This window comes from Alligator mississippiensis, chromosome 5 (genome assembly GCF_030867095.1).
Source record: "Alligator mississippiensis isolate rAllMis1 chromosome 5, rAllMis1, whole genome shotgun sequence".
In the NCBI taxonomy this organism is placed as follows: Eukaryota; Metazoa; Chordata; order Crocodylia; family Alligatoridae; genus Alligator; species Alligator mississippiensis.
This window is the reverse complement of record NC_081828.1, coordinates 137,159,543-137,177,925: the sequence shown is the minus strand read 5'-3', so window position 1 is coordinate 137,177,925 and position 18,383 is coordinate 137,159,543. Positions and strand designations below refer to the sequence as shown.

Here is an 18,383-nt window from a genome sequence, read left to right as displayed (position 1 = left end):
CCTGCCTGGGGCAGGATCATCCCTATTCAAACTGTCCCATAAAACCATAATCTAAACTCTACCTAAGACTACTGTCAATCCTAACCCAACACAATAAAAGGTTTGGAGGCTGGGGGACATGACTTCTGAGGAGAGGCTAAGGGAACTGGGCTTATTTTAGTCTGGAGAAGACAAGACTGAGGGGGGATTTGGTAGCAGCCTTTAATTACCTAAAGTGGGGGTTGAAAGAGGATGGAGCTGGACTGTTCTCAGTGGGGAAAGATGACAGAGCAAGGAGCAACGGTCTCATGTTGCAGCAAGAGACGTTTACATTAGGTATTAGGCAGAATGTCTCATGAAGATGGTGGCGAAGCAATGGAACAGGTTACCCAGCGAGGTGGCGCACTCTCCACCCTTGGAGGTGTTTAAGACTCAGCTAAACAAAGCTTTAGCTGGGAGGATCTAGTTGCGGCTGGTTGATCCTGCTCTGAGCAGGGCCTGGACTAGATGTGACCTCCTGAGACCCTTTCCAACCCTCATCCTCTATGACTCGGACACAACCCCAGCCCCCTCACCTGCCACAAGTCAAGCAGGGAAACCCGGCAGCCCACCTCCTGCTTCTAGAAAGGCTGCGGGCACATGCTGAGGAGACCACGGGTGCAGGCCCCACACCCGCTACAGAGCAAACAGCCCCCAGCCTGGGCCAGTCTGACCATGAGGTAAAAATCCCTCCCTGACCCCAAATCCGGGAGTTGGCCTGGCCCCGAGCGCAGGGGCCAGACCCTCGAGCCAGGAGCCTCCGGCTTTGGTCCCAGCAGGAGGATCAGCGCAGCCCAGGGAGAGCCCGGCCCTGGCCGCAGCCACCCCCTCGGCTCCGGGGAGGCGCGCGGACCTCGACACACGTCGCAGGAAAGAGGGGGAAGGGGCGGGGCGGACACGGGGCCTCTCGCCCCGGGGCTGTCGCCGCCCCGCCCCGCCCCGGGCACCCACCGCTCGACATCGCCCACCCGCAGCGGGCGCGAGGGGAGGGAACCGCCCGGCCCGGCACTCACAGCTTCAGACTCCCGTAGGCCGCCGCCGCTGCCATGGCACCCCCCGCCACCGCCGGCCCCGCTTGCCGCGTCCCGGCCTCAACAACAAGCGCCCGCGCGAGACAAATCTAGCCGGACAACCGCGGAAGGAGATAGGGGCAATGGCGGCGGGGGGTGGGCCCTGAAGGTCTAGCACCGCTGCCATTGGCTGGGCCCGTGGCTGTAGCCCGCCCACCCGGCCGCGAGCGCATCAGCAGAGGGCCGCACGACCGGCTCGCGCGCGGGGGGCGGTGCCCGCTCCAGCTTTGTGGCTCCGCCTACGCAGGGGCTGGGAGTGGGCGGGGACACCTCGGCGGCGCGGGTTGCGATTGGCGGTCTCTCCCGGCGTGTTCCCGCCCACGAAGCCACCCCTTGCCGCAGGCACTGGGCGGGCGGGGCGTAGGTTGAAGAGAGCGCGCGGCAAAGCTGTGCTTAGGGCGGGCCAGTGGCGCAATGGATAACGCGTCTGACTACGGATCAGAAGATTCTAGGTTCGACTCCTGGCTGGCTCGAGCTCCTCTTTTCTCCCCGGCTGCCAAACGGGCTCTGTTGCTCTCAGGCGGCCCTTCATGCGCATACGGGTCTTCCCCCCCTCTTTTATTTTCCCCATGAAATGCATCCATCCCATCAGGGCTTCCTTGTGCCGTGCCCCACTGCCCACAGCACACCTACGTGCCCTTCATGCTTGCTCTGGCCCACTGTGCCCCTTGGCCCCATCCTGCCCACGTCACCATGCCCCCACACCTGGGCCAGGCTCCATGCCACCCCAGCCCTGCCTCCCTCCACACCAGTCCAGTGACCCCTGCTCTTGCCCACCACAGTAGCACCCCCGCTGCTCTTGCTCCTGCCTGTCCTAAAATGATAACCCCAATCCCCAGGCAGGCGCAACCTGGCACCGGCCTCCCTGCACCGTGCCCCATGCTGCAAATGCGGCTCCTCTGGTGGTGCTGTAATTTCTGCGCGTCATGGCTAAACTGCGTCATTAAGACCCCATCGTGGCCTATGTGGCTGGTGGGACCTGGTGTCTGCCCTACACCATGATCTCCCTCTATGGGCAGCAAGAGCGACTGGTGCCTCGTGAGTTGGGGTGGCACTTGCCCCCCAGCAGCCAGTCAGCAATCGGGGGGCCCCCCTCAGCCAATCGCACCAACCAAGGGAAGATTCCCCCTGTGGCTGATCATGCTGACCTGGAAGTGCCAGGGGTGCTTCTCCTGGCACCCCCACTCCCTGGCTGGTGCTCTCGAGGGGGGGGCACCAGCATGATCACCTGTTGCCCGTCACCCAAGCGCACCAGTGCTCTCAGGGGGTGCACATGCACCCCCATCCTCCCCCTATGTGTCGCCGCTGGTGGGCAGTTATATCTGCCCCACTGGATGGGACATTGTGGCGTCATGAGGTGACACTGCCCTGTTTGGCTGTTGAACCATTCTTTCCCCTCTCATTTCCCTCTTAGCAGAGATGCCACCCCTAGTTTGTGTGGGACAAAGTGGATCCCCAGCCCATGTTCCTTTGGGGTGTGCTTCAGCTCCTCCAACGGGCTCCTGTAGGCCTCACGGGTCGGGAAAGGGGTAGGGAGGAGCAGCTGGCAGATCCCTGGCATGTCCCCATCTCGCTGTGCTGCCCAACCCCATCGATTTGGCTTCTCCCACCCCAACCCTGTTTTTTGAGATAGAACAGGGAAGGCAGCCTCCAGGGGGCCCAGATCCTTCTGGCTGACTTTCCTTCATTTGTCAGAGTGGAAAGGCACACAGGCACTTAATTGGGACCCTGGCATGTAACTGCTTTTCACAACAACACAAGGGTACCAAGGCCCCTGATCCAGGGTGTTATCTGCTCCGAGGAAGGATTCTCTACTGTGACCAAGAACATCTTTGCACTAACAACCAAGTGCATTAGGCGATGTTTTCAGGCTTGACTGAGGCTTCAGGCACTGACCATTACAGCAGCCTGGATCCCAGACTAGATGAACCTGTTTTCTGAACTGGAATTGCAACTCTTGTATTTTCAGCTAGTTTTGCATCTTTACAAGGACTTTGGGTGGAGGCGGGGAGCAGGAAATTAAGGGGCAGCATTTAAAAATATTTGAATTGGCTGAGGAAATGGAACTTGAACATTTAATAACAGATGATACTGACCTTCAGAGTGGCTTTAACTTGACCTGCTTTATTTTAATTGTCAGTTCTTCCTAGGCTGCATGTAATTGTTTGTTGGGAAGACTCTACAATAATGAATTCCAATTCGGGCAACAGGTTCATCTAGTCTGAACTAGCTGTCTAGTCTCAGGCCAATTTTTGTTTTGAGGGAAGATAACGTTTTCCCCATTTTTGCAGGTGGGGAAATTGGGACACCGACTGGTTGATGGTCTGGTTTACTGGTATCAATCCCTTTGAAAAAAAATCAGGGTATGGATAGGATGCCCAGCATCACAAAGGAAATGCACAGCAGAACTGGGACTAACTTGTGCCACAATTGCTTTACTATCTGCCAATTTAAACTAGACAATAGGCCTACTTTAGTTACATTAAAAATACGTTGACATGTAACCAGTAACCTGCCTAGTTGTTCAACATAATGTCTGAAGTTTGCCTGTCCTGAAAGGATTTAAGGGTAGGCCAGGGTATTAGAGAGGGGTAGTATTATTGTGGCCTATAGTGGTTCCCAAGCTGCTGCCTCAGTACCAGAAATCCTCACTAATTTTCAGTCTACACTCACAGTAATAAGACTTCCTGTTATTGACTCCTAATCCAGCCGGAGGAGAAACTTGTGGGGAAGGAGAATGTGATTGCAGAGCCATTGATCATCATCTTTGAAAACTCACGGTGAGCAGGAGAGGTCCCACATGATTGGAAAAGGGCATGCTGCCCCTGTTTAAGAAAGGGAAAAAGGAGGATTCAGGAGACTACAGACCAGTCAGCCACATCTCAGTCCCTGGAAAAACCATGGAGCAGATCCTCAAGGAATCCATTTCTAAGCATTGGAGGAGAAGGTGATTAGGAAGTCAGCATAGACTCACCAAGGGCAAGTCATGCCTGATCAACACGACTGTCTTCTATGAGATTACTGGCTCTGTGGATGTGGGGAGATCGGGGAATGTTATTATATACCTTGATTTTTTAGCAAGGCTTTTGATACAGTCTCCCACAACATTCTTGCAGGTAAGCTAAGGAAGTATGGGATGGATGAATGGACTGTAAGGTGGATAGAAAACTGGCTGGCTCATGGGGTTCAGAGGGTAGTAATCAATGTCTAGTTGGCAGCTGGTAGCAAATGGAGTGTCCCGGGGGTTGGTTTTGGGGCTGGCTTTGTTTAATATGTTCGTCAATGACCTGGAAGATGGCATAGAGTGCACTCTCAGTAAGTTTACGGATGACACCGAGCTGGGGGGAGTAGATACTCAGGGGTAAGACTAGGATTCAGAGAGACCGTGACAAATTGGAAGATTAGACCAGAAGACCTCTCATGAGGTTCAATAAGAAGTGCAAAGTCCTCCACTTAGGATGGAACAATCCCATGCGCTGACAGGCTGAGGGCTGACTGGCTGGGCAGCAGCTCTGCAGAAAAGGACCTGGGGGTTACAGTGGACAATAAGCTAAATATGAGCCAAAAGTGCACACTTGTTGCCAAGATGGCTAACCGCATACTGGACTGCATTGGTAGGCGTGCTACCAGCAGTTCAAGGTGTGCGGGCCGGGCCCCAAGCCCTCCCTCGTCACCATGCGCGGCGGTGATTCCGATCCCATTCTGGCCGCCATGGGCAAGCTGGGGGCGAACCGGGGTTGTACCGAACCCGTCTCCGGTGCACGCGGGCTGTGGCCGTCAGCCCGGACACACGGGGTGGGAGAAACCGCGGGACGGTCTTGTGCACGCGAGTTAGAATTAGTCACGGAGGCGTAACGGTTGATTGAAAAGATTGTTTACTTACACCCGAAGATGGTATTGGTGTAGGCTGGATAAGTTTCCAGGCACAGCTCCCACTTGAACCCTCGTTGGAGGACTCTGACAAAATTATTGCTCCCACGGAGTTTGCTAGGCTCCGTGGGTCCGGTTAAGTTGGGTTCGATAAGTTTCCCCAGAGTTATTCAGGCTCCGCGGGTCCGATACGTTTTCCCCAGAGTTTGCTAGGCTCCGCGGGGTCCGAAATTATAGGAAAGGGATACATCCAGGGATTGCGCTCGGTGACGGGGAGAAGTGAGAAGCGAAAGCTCCGTAGGCTCGGTTCTATTGCTTCTCTTGCCTGCTTAGGGGAGGTGCATTGGGTCCGCGAGGGTCCACAGCGCTTGGAGATCTTCACACAGAATCTCTCTCTCTTCCTCCCTCCTCCCGCTTGGGTGGAAAGCACACAAGCCTTTTGTACGGCTAGCAAGCCAATCGCTAGCCGCCACGTGTGCCTAAATTAGGAGTCGGCCAATAACATGGCGTAGACCCTAATACAAATGGCGGGAACTTCTTTACAGCGTGCATCACTACGATGCAAAAGAGATGCACACTGCAAAGAAGCTGTAATTTGGCGGGAAATCCCCCGTTGCACCAGAGCTCTCTAGCAGCAGAGAGCTCTACCGTGCAAAGAAAGCGACAAATTTGGCAGGAAATAATTTAGCGGTGCCGAAGCACGCACACAAACAAAAAAAAAATCACAACTTTGGGTTGTGACACAAGGGAAGTGATTATTCCTCTTTATTCAGTACTGGTGAGCCCACAACTGGAGTCCAGCTGAGGGCAATGAAAATGGTGTGGGGGCTGGGGGGCATGATTTATGAAGAAAAACCAAGGGAACTGGGCTTATTTAGTCTAGAGAACATAAGGCTGAGAGGTGATTTAATAGCAGCCTTCAACTCCCTGAATGGTGGTTCCACAGAGGATGGAGCTAGACTGTTCTCAGCGGTGGCAGATGATGGAACAAGGAGCGGTGGTCTCAAGTTGCAGCAAAGAAGGTTTACATTACATATTAGGAAGAATTTTCTCACTAGGAGGGTAGTACCCAGACAGGTGGTGGAAGCTCCATCCTGAGAGGTTTTCAAAACCCAGCTACACAAAGCTTTGGGTGGGATGATCTACTTGGGGTGGTCCTGCTGCAGGGGGTTGGACTAGATGACCTCCTGAGGTCCCTTCCAACCCAAATTTTCATTGATTCCAAGGAGGGAAATCTTTAAGATCCAGAATAAATGAATAACGCAAGGGGCCGTGGTGCTCTCCAGGACATGACAAAAGGGAAAGAAATATTGTAGGAAAAAAACGGGTAACAGTCAGAATTAATTTTATTGTATTGTTTTTAATCAGTGAAATCACAACTGGCCAGAAGCTTTACCATGGCTAGACGCCTTCAATATAAATATTTAACAGCACAGAAGGAGAAGAATCATATTCCCATGTAGCTGAGGTTAGTCACACCAGCAGAAATACTAAAGTATTCTCTTCTGGATTTGAGTTTTAAAAAAACAAAAATGAGTACCATTCGGTATTGCTACCTGGGTTCTGGATTTGCTTTCTGAATGTAGAAAGCAGTCCATTTCCTGCATGCCTGAGTTCATGTGTGGGTGTATACTGCAGACCTGCTGCACTGGGAACAGGGGTCACTACTAGTGAAAATATAAAATAGTGCTGGAAATCCCAGCAAATTTTCATTCACCTTTGCACCAAGCATTGGGTTATATGGAACAGAACAAGTGCATAAGGGTCCATATACCACCAATCTGTCTGCACACGATGGTACACTATTATCACAGAGGCATAATTTGGCTTTCTTCCGGATGGTTGGCATGCTCTGCTGCATAACCTTCAGTTTGCCCTGCAAGAAAGTAGGGTTAGGATTTTTAGCCCTAATGAAGCCTGCCTTTGCTGCTCTTTAGTGTATGTCCCTAGGAACATCAACATCTATTTCCAACTCTACCAGAGGAACAGGACTATGGTGTCTTCTCTCGGAGGTGCACAGAGCAGTGCCACATAGCTAGTGCCATAGCAGCAAGCTGGAAAAACAGAAAAAGGAAATGAATGTGTAAGTCTGAGGGGAGAAGTAAAAGCCCTCAGACTACATTGCCTGATTCAGAATGCAAAAGAGGCTGCTAGGATAGCATACGTACGTGGTCATATACACCCCTAGCAAAACAGCTTCAGAAGCATTATACCAAAGGAGGATTCAGCCCTTTTAAAGCAAGGGCCAATTTAAACCAAAATTCCCCCATAAAAACTTGCTCAGAACACACTAGAGGTACTTGGCATCACCACAATGAGGTCTCAGTAGATATTTGGCAGTTCTATTACACAAAACTGTATCATGTTACTCTACATAGATAAAAGGGGATGCACAAAGTGCTACTTCCTTGGCACTCAATACTGAATCCTTTTAGGCTAGAGACTGCAGACTGTATTCAATCTTACATTCATACCTTCCCCCTAATATCTGTTAACTAGGTTTATGGTGCTACATGCAGATTTTTTTTTTTTTTTTGTTAATGGATATCCAAAGTCTTTTTTTTTTTCAACTGTTCAATAAGGAAAGAGAGAGACATCAGTATATCTAAATGATGTCTTTAAACCAATTTTAAAACTATAGCAGGTTTATTCCCTGGCTTGCATCATTTCTACAGCAAACCACTTTGGCCCTGATCCTGCAAAGACAGACAGACAGACAATGCTTGGCAGGACTGAAGTCTGCCTTAGCAACTGCAGCAATTTTGGAGAAAATCCACAAGCAGAAGTCAATGGTGGTTCTGCATTCAGAGTAATTGCGGCTCAAGAGAAATGGGTAGCAAACGTGCTTTTTCTTTAGCAAGGGCTGAACTCTGCTCTCACTGAAATACATGAAGGAGACTCCACCTAGAGTCTGTAGTGCAGGATCAAGCCCAAATTCACTGAAATAAGCAAACAAGCCACACAAAATAAGGGCACCCAATTCCCAGAGTGCTGAGAAGTGAAGCCAGTGACAGGTACAAGCTTCTGCAGCTAGTAATATCAGACCCAAGGCAGTGCATGGCAAGATGCAGGAATGTTAAATATTTGCTTGTAGCCAAAATTTATCATTCATTAAAATGGCAAGGATTTGTGTGTGCGCATCCTTTGACCTGTCAATCTCAGCAATCCAGCTGCTTTGCCACTCTGGGTCCAAATAGCAGATATTACTACTTCAAGTAGCCTTCAGGAACACACCCTTATTTTTTAGTATTTTAGAATAGTTGCACTCAGGATAAGCCCCTTTATACAGACCAGACTGAAGTTTTGCACTGTGCTAATTCTAAGGCATCCATGTTTGCAAATGCTACTTTGTAAAGAACATGAACCACCTAGCAGTTAACTCTACCTTTTGAGTTTGCCACAGTAAGTGGCTCCTGATGCAACCCACAGCTCAGAAATCCAGAGGTTATTTAATGTGTATAAAATGTCAGCAATTAATTAATACCTTAAAAGGTTCTGGGTAAAATATTTCAAAGGCATCTAGCTGGCTTAGAAACCCAAGTCCCATTTCAATGGAACTTAGACTCCTAAGTCACTTAAGTGCTTTGCAAATGTACTCTCTGTGTTTGTTTGAATAGCAAATTAATTCTTGTGATTCTTTTAAACTCATCAGCTTTGAGTAATTTCAAGCCAAACATAAAAATATTTGTTTTTCATAACTGTAGCTTGCCCCCACATTTTATGTAAAACCCTCTATTTAAACCAACATCAGTCTTCTAAATACTTATGAATCCATGCTATTTACAAGAATGAAGTGGGGTAAAAAAAAAAAATCTAATAAATCACTGGGTTAACATCTATTAAATGAAGCAGTAGAAAGTATTTTCTTAATAGTTTGGCTGCAGGGAATAAAGGCATGCAAAACGGGGACTTCAAAATAACCCCTATCCTAAAAATAAAGGGGCAAAGCTGTTTTCACTGGTAAGGACTAGACTAACTTTCAGAGCAGCTGGGTCTATTTTCAAGAACTTATTTAATCACAGAACGTGAAATGTTGATAGTAAAGACCAACACTTAGAAGCCAGGCAAGGATCTGCCATGTTTTGTAAGGCTGATTTTCTTCATCTAACCCTTCCTCATCCTTAAAGCAGCATTCCATTGCATAAATTAAGGCCTAATCTTAATGTAAGTACCAAAACGATCACTTCCCCGTGAAAATCAGCAGAAGTTAGGTCCCTTGCCACCTTGCAGGCTCAAGTTCAATTATTTGGATATTTTTCACTTTGGAGGAGAGGTGCTGGAGGACAGACAGGCAGAACCATCACTAGGAAGGAAATCCCTCATTCTACAGAGGGCCTGCTCTCTCTCTTCCTATAGAGCAATGGCCTGACTGGAGATTTCCACAGCTGGGGAAGAGGAGAACTTTGCAAGGATGAGCTCTTGCTACCACCGTGCCTCAAAATCCTGCAGCGTCTCTGTGGAGTGAGTTTCGAGGGGCCTGAGGGGTAAGGGAAGATTACAAAACAGAGGCAGCATTCCTACACACCCCACACCACCTTGTGCTCAGTGTTCTTGCCATTCACTGGAGCTCAGGGAACAGTCTGGGCCATGGAAAGTAAGTAATTTAGTAACAAAAATAGACACTGGATTTTTTAAATTAAAACTAACCAGGAGGCATTTGCCTCCAAAAGCCAAGGGGAGAAAAAAAGGAGCTTAAACCAAGAGATAAAAAACATCACAAGTTCAAACCTGTAGGCAAGCAATGCAATTCAACAGGCTTTGCAACATCAGCATGTAAACATTCCCAGTTGCTTCCCTGGACTGCTGACCTCTCTGCAAACACACCAGCAGGAAAAAAGAAAGTTCACACAGCTTTAATCATTTACAGAACCTTAAAAATGAAAGTAGGCCAGGCTTCCATTTCCCCAATGGTAACGGTTCTGGGATTGCACATAGGAGAAATTAGACATGTGGTGGAACTAGAAGCCAAATTTTCCATCAATTCGGAGAAATCTTTCCCAGTCCAATTCACAGCAGGCTGGCAGAACCAGACAAGCCATCCACAGGAGAACTTTGTTTTGTTTTCCATTCTTTAAAAAATGAAACAAAAAGGTTGGGGGCAGGGAGGGCTGAACAGAATGAGTTTAAAACAAGAAGCTCAAAGCCATTATCTGTTGATCAGTGACATGTCCTGTGCTTGAATGTCATTGAATTGTTTTCCATGGGTCTATTTTTAAATTAGTAATGGCCAGACTTCTTGCAAGAGTGCTTTTTTTCTGCTTTAGTTCTGCTGCTCCAAATAGACCCACTACCCCCAAGCTGCATTTCTCCAGAGCAACCCTGCATGGTGACTGAGCCTGTTTTCTTTTTTAACAGAGTAGAAGGCAAGGTAGATTTCCACCTTGTAGACTGACTAAATCATAAAGGCACAAACTTTAATAAGCAGCAGCTTATTTCATCAGGTGCTAAGAAGAGACTGTCTTCTTGAGTGTCATTCTCAGAGTTTCAGATCTCCTCAAAACTATGGGCAGAAAGCAAGTGCTCTCTGTAATTCTATAGTGAACAAAACTGCTAGTCACAGGACACGGGTCTCTTGAGGGTGGAGTAGTACTGCAATGCCTGACTTTGATATCTCATCTCCTCCAAGAATCATTTATATAGTCGCTTGCAGAACATCTTAGCCAACAGGAATATTCAGCAATGCTCTTAGCTGCCAACTGGCATCATTTGCTATTCATGTACCCTGAAGCGATCTTGGATTTCAGTCTCTTTTCTGAACGACGCTGTTACTGGAAGTGTAGGAGGCAAACAAAGTCTTAATCCTGTGCAGTTCTGGGCACCCTCAATTCCCAGTAGAGCCAAAGGGAGTGGAGGGCGATCAGCACCTGGTAGGATCTGGCCTTTATGTTACTACTTTTGTATATCACGCTACTTTTGTATAGCAACTCTGCTCCATTTTCTTATCACCTCTCTGCCATCCAGTAACTACACACTGAGACTCAGAGCCCTTACACATTTTGTGGCTGATTTTGCTCCTGCTGAGGTCAGGGCCAAAACTCCCATATGTATACAAGCCTAAGAGTTGCACGTACTATAGTGTGAGTATGTCTTTCTATATTATTGCAGTAACTACCAAACCTTTAATGATATTTCTCTAGCCTTCCCTGGGAGTCTTTGGAAATAAAAGGGTTCCTGAACTAAGCCACCCCAGTAAATGAGGTAAGTACTAGCCCTAGTTAATAACCTCTTAGTTTCTGTGATATGAACAATCCTATCGCAGTGCCACCATCCCAAAAGGAAGCAGTCAAACTGAAACACTGATAGATGGGTTAGAAGTAGGTCAGCAAGTGGTTTGCTCTCCAGTGCAAAAAATCAAAGCCCAGAGCAATTTAGACCAGTGCAGAGCATCCAAGTTTCATCCGAGGCAACCAAACAAACATAACCAGAAGGGCATCTTTCACTAACTGTCCCCCATTATGAATCAACCCATACAATCTATTTACTTGTGCTACTGATTAAAGATCTGGCTGACCAAGCAATCTTGACCCAAAACTCCAGATTGCTGAGCTGCATTTATTTCTACTTGCCTTACAGTAAATGGTGATATGTAATAAAGTCTTTGTTACTAGACAGTAAGATGAAAGACACAAGGGAAAAGGTTCCTAAGATGATGTAAGAAATACTGTGTGCATGAGAGCCCCAATGAAAGGTGGCTGAAAGGAGTAGGGAAAAAGGGAAAGCAGCTTGTCTTGCTGTGACTAGGCCATGTGCGAAGATGGGGGGAAATCAGTTCCTTTGCACCTTCCACCACAGGAAACAAAGAATAGCATTATCAAGAGTTTTGACAAAGCCATGAACATTTGTCCTTTTAATAGGGTGACTGGTACATCTGGAATTCCCCTGCACAGAGGAATACTTTTACTGGGGTGACTGAAAACAGGAATGAATGAGGACTTTGATTAGGATGCTGTGAACTACAGATTTGCGGGACAAAAATGTCTTGTGACATCTGGTGAAAAAAAAAAAAAATCAACTGGGGTTTAATTCTGCAAACCAAAGTTAGAGTGGACTTAACTATTTGTAGGAAGTGCTTTGCTGGGAAGCTTCTCTCTGCTCTAAGCTAGTGATGCTGGGTGAAAAAGTGGGAAGGAGAGGGAAATAAACATACATCAGTCAGTCATCATAGACTGCATTCTTCCCTGCTCCCCCCCCCCCCCCAGCTTATTCCACTATGCACAGCAGTAGGTCTGCCACGTGCCAGAGTAAGGTGCTATTCAATGGGAGTAAGGGCAGCAGAATATAACAATGTATTTCCAAATCACAGCAAGAAGCCATGTTTGGGAGAGGCATTTGGTTGGACCATATTGCTACTCTGGTGAGGCTCATACTTGAAATTTAGTTACCCTTGTCAACTAATTTATATTTATGCTAGATCCTAGAAATTAGTGAATATTCTACTATCAACCAAGCTTAGCATTCAGTTTTAGTTAGTTTTCATATATTTAGGGTATGTGGGAGAGGGCAGTTACAATACTAAATGGCAGCTAAAACAGCTGGGGATTTTTTAATTAAACAACTGTACCTATACATCAGTTTCTGTAAAGTATTTATAGAGTACATACACTGTAGAGAAACCTAATGCATGTGCAACTCACAGCTGTGCACTAGTGGGAGAAATGTTCTTTAATTAAAAAGGCAGATGTGTTTAAAAAGAGGTAAAGTATCTGGCTTTTTTCTTTGTGCAGGGTAGAAAGTGAAAGTCTAATCCTGCAAAAATCCAAGGCTCATGTAAGCAACTGTTAATCATTTGATCAACCCTGTTTATGCCAATAAGGTTACCCATATGAGTAATAGTTGCAAAGCTTGGCCCTAAATCTGTTTATACATAAAACCTGCAAAATGTTCCCAGATCTCTAAAATCAGTACCACAGAGAAGTCACTACAAGCTGCATAACCACTCTTAGAACTAAATACCAGGCCTTTCTGACTCATACCTATTTCACAGCAATGCTGATATCTGAGCTCCAGGAACAAAATGAAAGGCTTACGCAGGCTGCTGGAGGCACCAAGCTCTTTTTTAAAGTGACCTCTGCAAGACAGAAAGGCAGGTGGATTTCCCTCTCAGATACTTTTGGCATCTAGACCTTTCCAAGTGTAATCCACTAGTCAGACTTTATAGAAGCTGATCCATATGTATCCTGCTAATAAGCAAGCAGTAATACAGGGACACGTGCCAAGATGCCTGAATAGAGTTTGCTCCGGTTTGCTGTTTTGTGTGTGGGGCTTGTTTTTAATAATCTTTGGGACGTGGAAATTCAGTAGCCAAGTGGCAAATCACCTTCCTATGTCACAATTATTTCACAACCTAGCTGATACCAGAGCTCTGGGTAGCAAATGAAAGGTCTGGATGTGCTTTTGTGCATTAAACTTTTTTTGAAAACTTATAAAGGGAAGTCAAAGAGTCAGTATTAATAAGTTGATATCCTCAAGGGATTCAATGAAATGTGCTTGTCAGAAACCACTTAGAAGCCTGAAGAAATGTTCCCAGCAGGTCTGTGGCTCATTAATTGTGCATGGCATGTTACAAGCTCACTGATGTTGATGGAGAGTTGTGCTTTTACTGAAAAATCTTCCCAAGTGAATAAAATGCCTCTTGGGGGAAAAAAAAGATGACCAGCTGGATAATGTTCCATGTTCTTGTTTCGGATGGACATCATGTGACACAGGGAAGAGTTCACATGCACACAGTCCTTGCAAATGTAACTAAAAGCCTCTTTATCTTCCAACTGCAAAAACTGCTGATTGGGGAAAATGTGGGCTGGAAATCAACTAGGGATAAACATGCACTGTCGGACAGGCTTCCAACAAATGTGCAGTGCCAACTAGTAGTGATGCGGGTACACAGGGGAGGGAGTCGTGCCCTTCTCTATGTGCTTCAGGTGACAGGAGTGACAAAGCAAATGATCCTCTAGTGGGTAACAGCGATGCCCATCCTCGTCGTTTAGTTCCATCCCACAATCCTACAGAGAGAGAGAAAAATCACAATGGCTATTGAAATGCGCTCTTTCATGCTCAAGGCCATCTTTTCTAGCAAAAGGATGGCAAAATGTCTGATGCCACTATTTAAGAGGTCAACTCCCTGGTGAGCATTTCGAGATTTGATAGCTTTCATCACAATAAGTCCCTAGTACCTAGATTTTTCAAGGGCAGAAAAGCATCTATCACAAGCATCTGACAACCTCAACCTTCTGCACAGTAAGGCTAGTTTCTTTAAGTAGTTTTAATTACTTTCTTTGATCCTATGGTGAGTCATGCCCCAAGACATTTGAAATTTGAAGGATTTAAAAGTCTTGTCTGACAGATTTACCACTATATATATTATTCCATTTTATTTAATGGAATTAGGCCTATGCAACACTGCACTGATGAATCAGAGCCATTTCTCACACTACCATCAATGTGGTTCTGTGGCTGTTGTGACACAGGTAATTTAGACAGCCAGGGCATCAACTAAACCTAGTCAAAGGAGTAGACATAGGAAGAAGATGCCCAAGTCTGCTGAAGCTCCATCTAACTATGCTTCCACCATAGGAGCTACATCAGCGTTACTGAAAGAGGTCATGGATTTTGAGGGGGGGGAAAATGCCCATGGAGTAGGAATACTAAGAGATCTTGGGATGGTGAGCTAATGGGTATGGGGACAAAACTTGATGGCTAAAAGACAAATCTCTCTCAGGATCTGATCACCTGCTGAGCCATCACAATTCCCACTGACTTCAGCAAGTGCCAAGGTAGCTTGCATTTGTTAGAGGATCAGGCCCTACCTTAGTATTTCAAAATAATCTGACTTGGAAATCAGATACACTAACATGATCTGAAGCTCCAAGCTTTTAAAAAAGCAGCACAAAAACTCATCAGAAATTGAGAATCTGCCACATTTCCTTTATTAGGAAAGAAAACCTTCTAAACCAAAAGCAAAAATTAATCTGGCCAGAATTTTACAGGTTAGACTACATTAGAGTTTAGACCTATCCTTGGAAACCATTGTCCTTGTAAATGCCCTTATGTTGGGCCTTTCCCCGCAGTTGATATTTGCAGCAGGGATTTAAACAACAGATATTTCAGTGGCTGATCTGCTGCATTCCCAGACGCGTGGATTATTTTTTTGCTCTAAAATGGTACTTATTAATTATACACTCATTCCCCTACTGGTGACTCACCTCACAGTGATAACACTCCACGTGGTAATCCTTGTCCATAGACACAACTCGAATGGTCTCATCAGACCCCTGTAAACAGTAAAACACAAAAACAAATTAAGAAGACAGGCGATTAAAGAGAGGGTGACACACATAGGTTCTGTGAATCGCTTCCTGATACAATATAAATGCACTCAGCTAATGGTAGAAAACCACATATAAATCCTACCTTGGGTAGATACCTCTTTACCGAACTTTAATCAACTTACTGCGCACATTCTCTGAAAACTCAACATCAGACAAGGTGGTGATGCATAGGGGGTGCATGTGCACACCCTGAGAGTGCTGGTGCACCCTCTGACAGGCTGTGCTCCCCATTTAGGCGACGGGCAGGGGGGCTGGCAGGAGCACCAGTGCCCCCCTGTGAGCGCCAGCCAGGGAGTGGGAGTGCTGCAGCCACTTCTGGAAGCTGGCAAGTGAAGATTGGCCGTGGGGGAACCCCCCCAGTCACTGACTGGTTGCTGAGGGGACATGTGCCCCTGCTGAGTAAGATGGCACCAATCACCCATGATCAGACAGACTAAAAATAAGAATAGTTCTACTTAAAAAAAAGGCAAAAAAGAGGACCTGGGGAACTACAGACCAGTTAGCCTCACCTCCATGCCAGGGAACTTACTGGAACATATCCTAAGAAGTCCATTTGCAAGTATCTGAAGGAAGAAAGGCTGATTACAAGCAGCCAGCATGGATTCACGAAGGTGTCAAACAAACAACCTTCTCTGACAATGTAACTACTTGGGTGGATGAAGGCAATACTGTGGATACAGGCAGTACTCGACTTACAACGTTTCAACTCAAGATGCGATTTTCAGGAACCAACTGTGTCGTAAGTCCGAGGACTGCCTGTATAGTGTATCTGGATTTCAGCAACACCTTTGACAAGGCCTACATGACTTTCTCATAAACGAACTGGTAATACGTGAGTGGACAAATCTACTATAAAGTGAACAGACAATTGGCTCAGTAGCCACAAGCAAAGAGTAATTATTAATGGATCCATGCCAGGACAGAAGTTTTCAAGTAGAGTCCCACATGGATCTGTCCTGGGCCAAGTGCTATTCAATGCATTTATTAATGATTTGGATGCTGGTAGAGAAAGCTTCCTAACCAAGTTTGCTGATGACACAAAACTAGGAAGGACTGTGAACATGTTGGAGGATGGCAGTGGATTTTATAAAGATCCTGACAGATTGGAAAGCTGGGCTGAAGTTAACAGGATGAAGTTCAATGCGGACAAATGCTACCCCTGAGAAGGAATAATCAAAAACTCAAATACAAAATGGATGACACCTGGCTGGCTGGCAGCACTATGGAGAAGGTTCTGGGAGTCTTGGTAGATCACAGACTTAATATGAGTATGCAGTGTGATACAGCCACACAAATGGCAAATGCAGTTTTGGGATGTATCAAAAGAAGCATTAAGTGCAAGATATGGGTTGGGTCTCATCCAGAGGATTATGTGCAGTCTGGGCTCCATGTTTTAAGAAGGACATGGAGAAGTTAAAGATGGTCCAGAGGCAGGGAACAGGATAAAAAAATCTTGGAAAGCAAGTCATATGGGGCTGAAGGAGCTAGGCACATTCAGTTTGTGCAAAAGGCATATAACAGGGTACTCGATAGCAGTCTTCAAATACCTGAAGGGCTGCCATAGAGAAGAAGGAAAGCACTTTCTCTCTCTTGCTGCAGAGAAGGACACAGACCAATGGCTTGAAGTTGCATCAAAGTTTAGGCTGGATATCGGGAAGAATTTTCTCACTGTTAAGAGTAATGAGGCAGTGGAATAGATTGCCTAGGAAAGTTGTGGACTCGCTATCACTGGAGGTGTTCAAGAAGAGGTTGGACAGCCACTGGTCAGGGATGGTCTAGACTCCAGGCCAGGGGCGGGCAATTATTTCGGGCAGAGGGCTGCTTACTCAGTTTTGGCAGGCTGTCAAGGGCCACATGGGTAGCCCCACCCCTTGACAGGTGCCCCGCCCCCTGGTCACCATCTTGGGACCAATGTCCCAATTTCTTAGGACCAATGTCCCAGGGCCAGCACTGATGGGGCCCAAAGCAGGGCACAGGCTGGCAGGGGTTTGTGGAGCCGGATTGGGCTGCACCAGCAGGGAGAGGGGGGAGCTGGCCTGGCTCCATAGAGCCCCTGCCAGCTGGGACCCTGCGTTCCTGCCACCCTGCTCTGGGCCCCACCGGCACTGGCCCCAGGACACCGGTGCAGGCCCCATGCTCTCGCTGGCTCTCGCACCTCCTCACTCCCAGTGCCCCCCCAGCCCCACAGTACAGGCAGCGCACAGCCCTGACCCCCTGCTCACCGGCAGGGAAGAAGCTGGGCTGAGTGTGGGGAAAAGCAGCCACTCACCCGCTTCATAGCTGGTGCTCCCTGCTGCAGGCAGTGTGGCAACCGCAGGGGCCGCAGCCGCTGTCGCCATGTGCAGCCCCAATGGGCGAGCCCAGAGCCGGTACGGGGCCCAGGCTGGCAGTGGGGCTGGGTTACAAGGTGGTGATTGAGCACAGCAGGGGAAAAGTGGCCCCTCGCCCGCCCCGCTCTGCTCACAGCCTGCGTGGGGCTGTCTGGAGCAGGCACAGGCAGCCCCACGTGGGCTGTGAGCGCCTGCAGTGCAGGGCACTGGCCATGAGGCAGGGGAGGGGCCACTTTTCCCCGTGCTGGGAAGGAGCCCAGGGAAAACCTGAGCACAGTGAGGGGAGAAGCGGCCCTTCCTCCGCCCCATGGCTGGTGCCCCACACTGCAGCTGCTGTGGGGCTGCCTATGCCTGCTCCGAACAGCCCCACGTGGGCTGCGAGCAGTTGCAGCACGGGGCGTTGGCCACAGGGTGGGGGAGGGGCTGCTTCCCCCCCCCAGCTTTTCCCCAGGCCACTTCTCTCCGGGCTCCTTCCCTGCCTGGGGTCCTCCCCTGCCCTTCCCCCTGCCTTACCTCCTCCTGAGGTTCCAGCCACGCAGCCATACGCTCCAAGGCCAGAAGCCCCTGCTGTGGGAGCCTGCCAGGGCTTCCCCTGGGTCCTACTGCCCTTATTTCCTGTCATTTTTGATAGGATCCAAAGGCAGATAAATATTAATTTTCTAAATTTTTTAGGGGCCCCACAGGCCAGATAGAATGGCCCTGTGGGCCATATTTTGCCCACCCCTGCTTTAGGCATAACATACTCCCATACTTCTAGGCTTTGCCATCTG

General features: G+C 47.8%; 2 protein-coding genes and 1 non-coding gene across 4 annotated transcripts in view; 1 reads left to right on the top strand and 2 right to left on the bottom strand.

Annotated features, from left to right (window-relative positions):
• Positions 1–1,167, bottom strand: part of SACM1L (SAC1 like phosphatidylinositide phosphatase) — a 39,063-nt gene extending 37,896 nt beyond the window's left edge. Inside the window, exon 1 of the mRNA XM_006261954.4 lies at positions 1,032–1,167. Coding sequence (XP_006262016.1) covers positions 1,032–1,066 — 35 coding nt within the window. The 5' untranslated portion in view covers positions 1,067–1,167. The remainder of the gene's footprint in view (positions 1–1,031) is intronic.
• Positions 1,168–1,488: 321 nt separating this feature from the next.
• Positions 1,489–1,561, top strand: TRNAR-ACG (transfer RNA arginine (anticodon ACG)). The gene has a single exon. It is a non-coding gene; the product is annotated as a tRNA-Arg (tRNA).
• A 4,725-nt stretch (positions 1,562–6,286) lies between these two features.
• Positions 6,287–18,383, bottom strand: part of LIMD1 (LIM domain containing 1) — a 53,538-nt gene continuing 41,441 nt past the window's right edge. For both annotated transcript variants that reach the window (XM_006261949.4, XM_019483520.2), the window contains 2 exons: positions 15,158–15,226; positions 6,287–13,957 (listed from right to left, as the gene is read on the bottom strand). In XM_006261949.4, the coding sequence (XP_006262011.1) occupies positions 13,820–13,957; positions 15,158–15,226 (207 nt within the window). In that variant the 3' untranslated portion in view covers positions 6,287–13,819. The remainder of the gene's footprint in view (positions 13,958–15,157; positions 15,227–18,383) is intronic.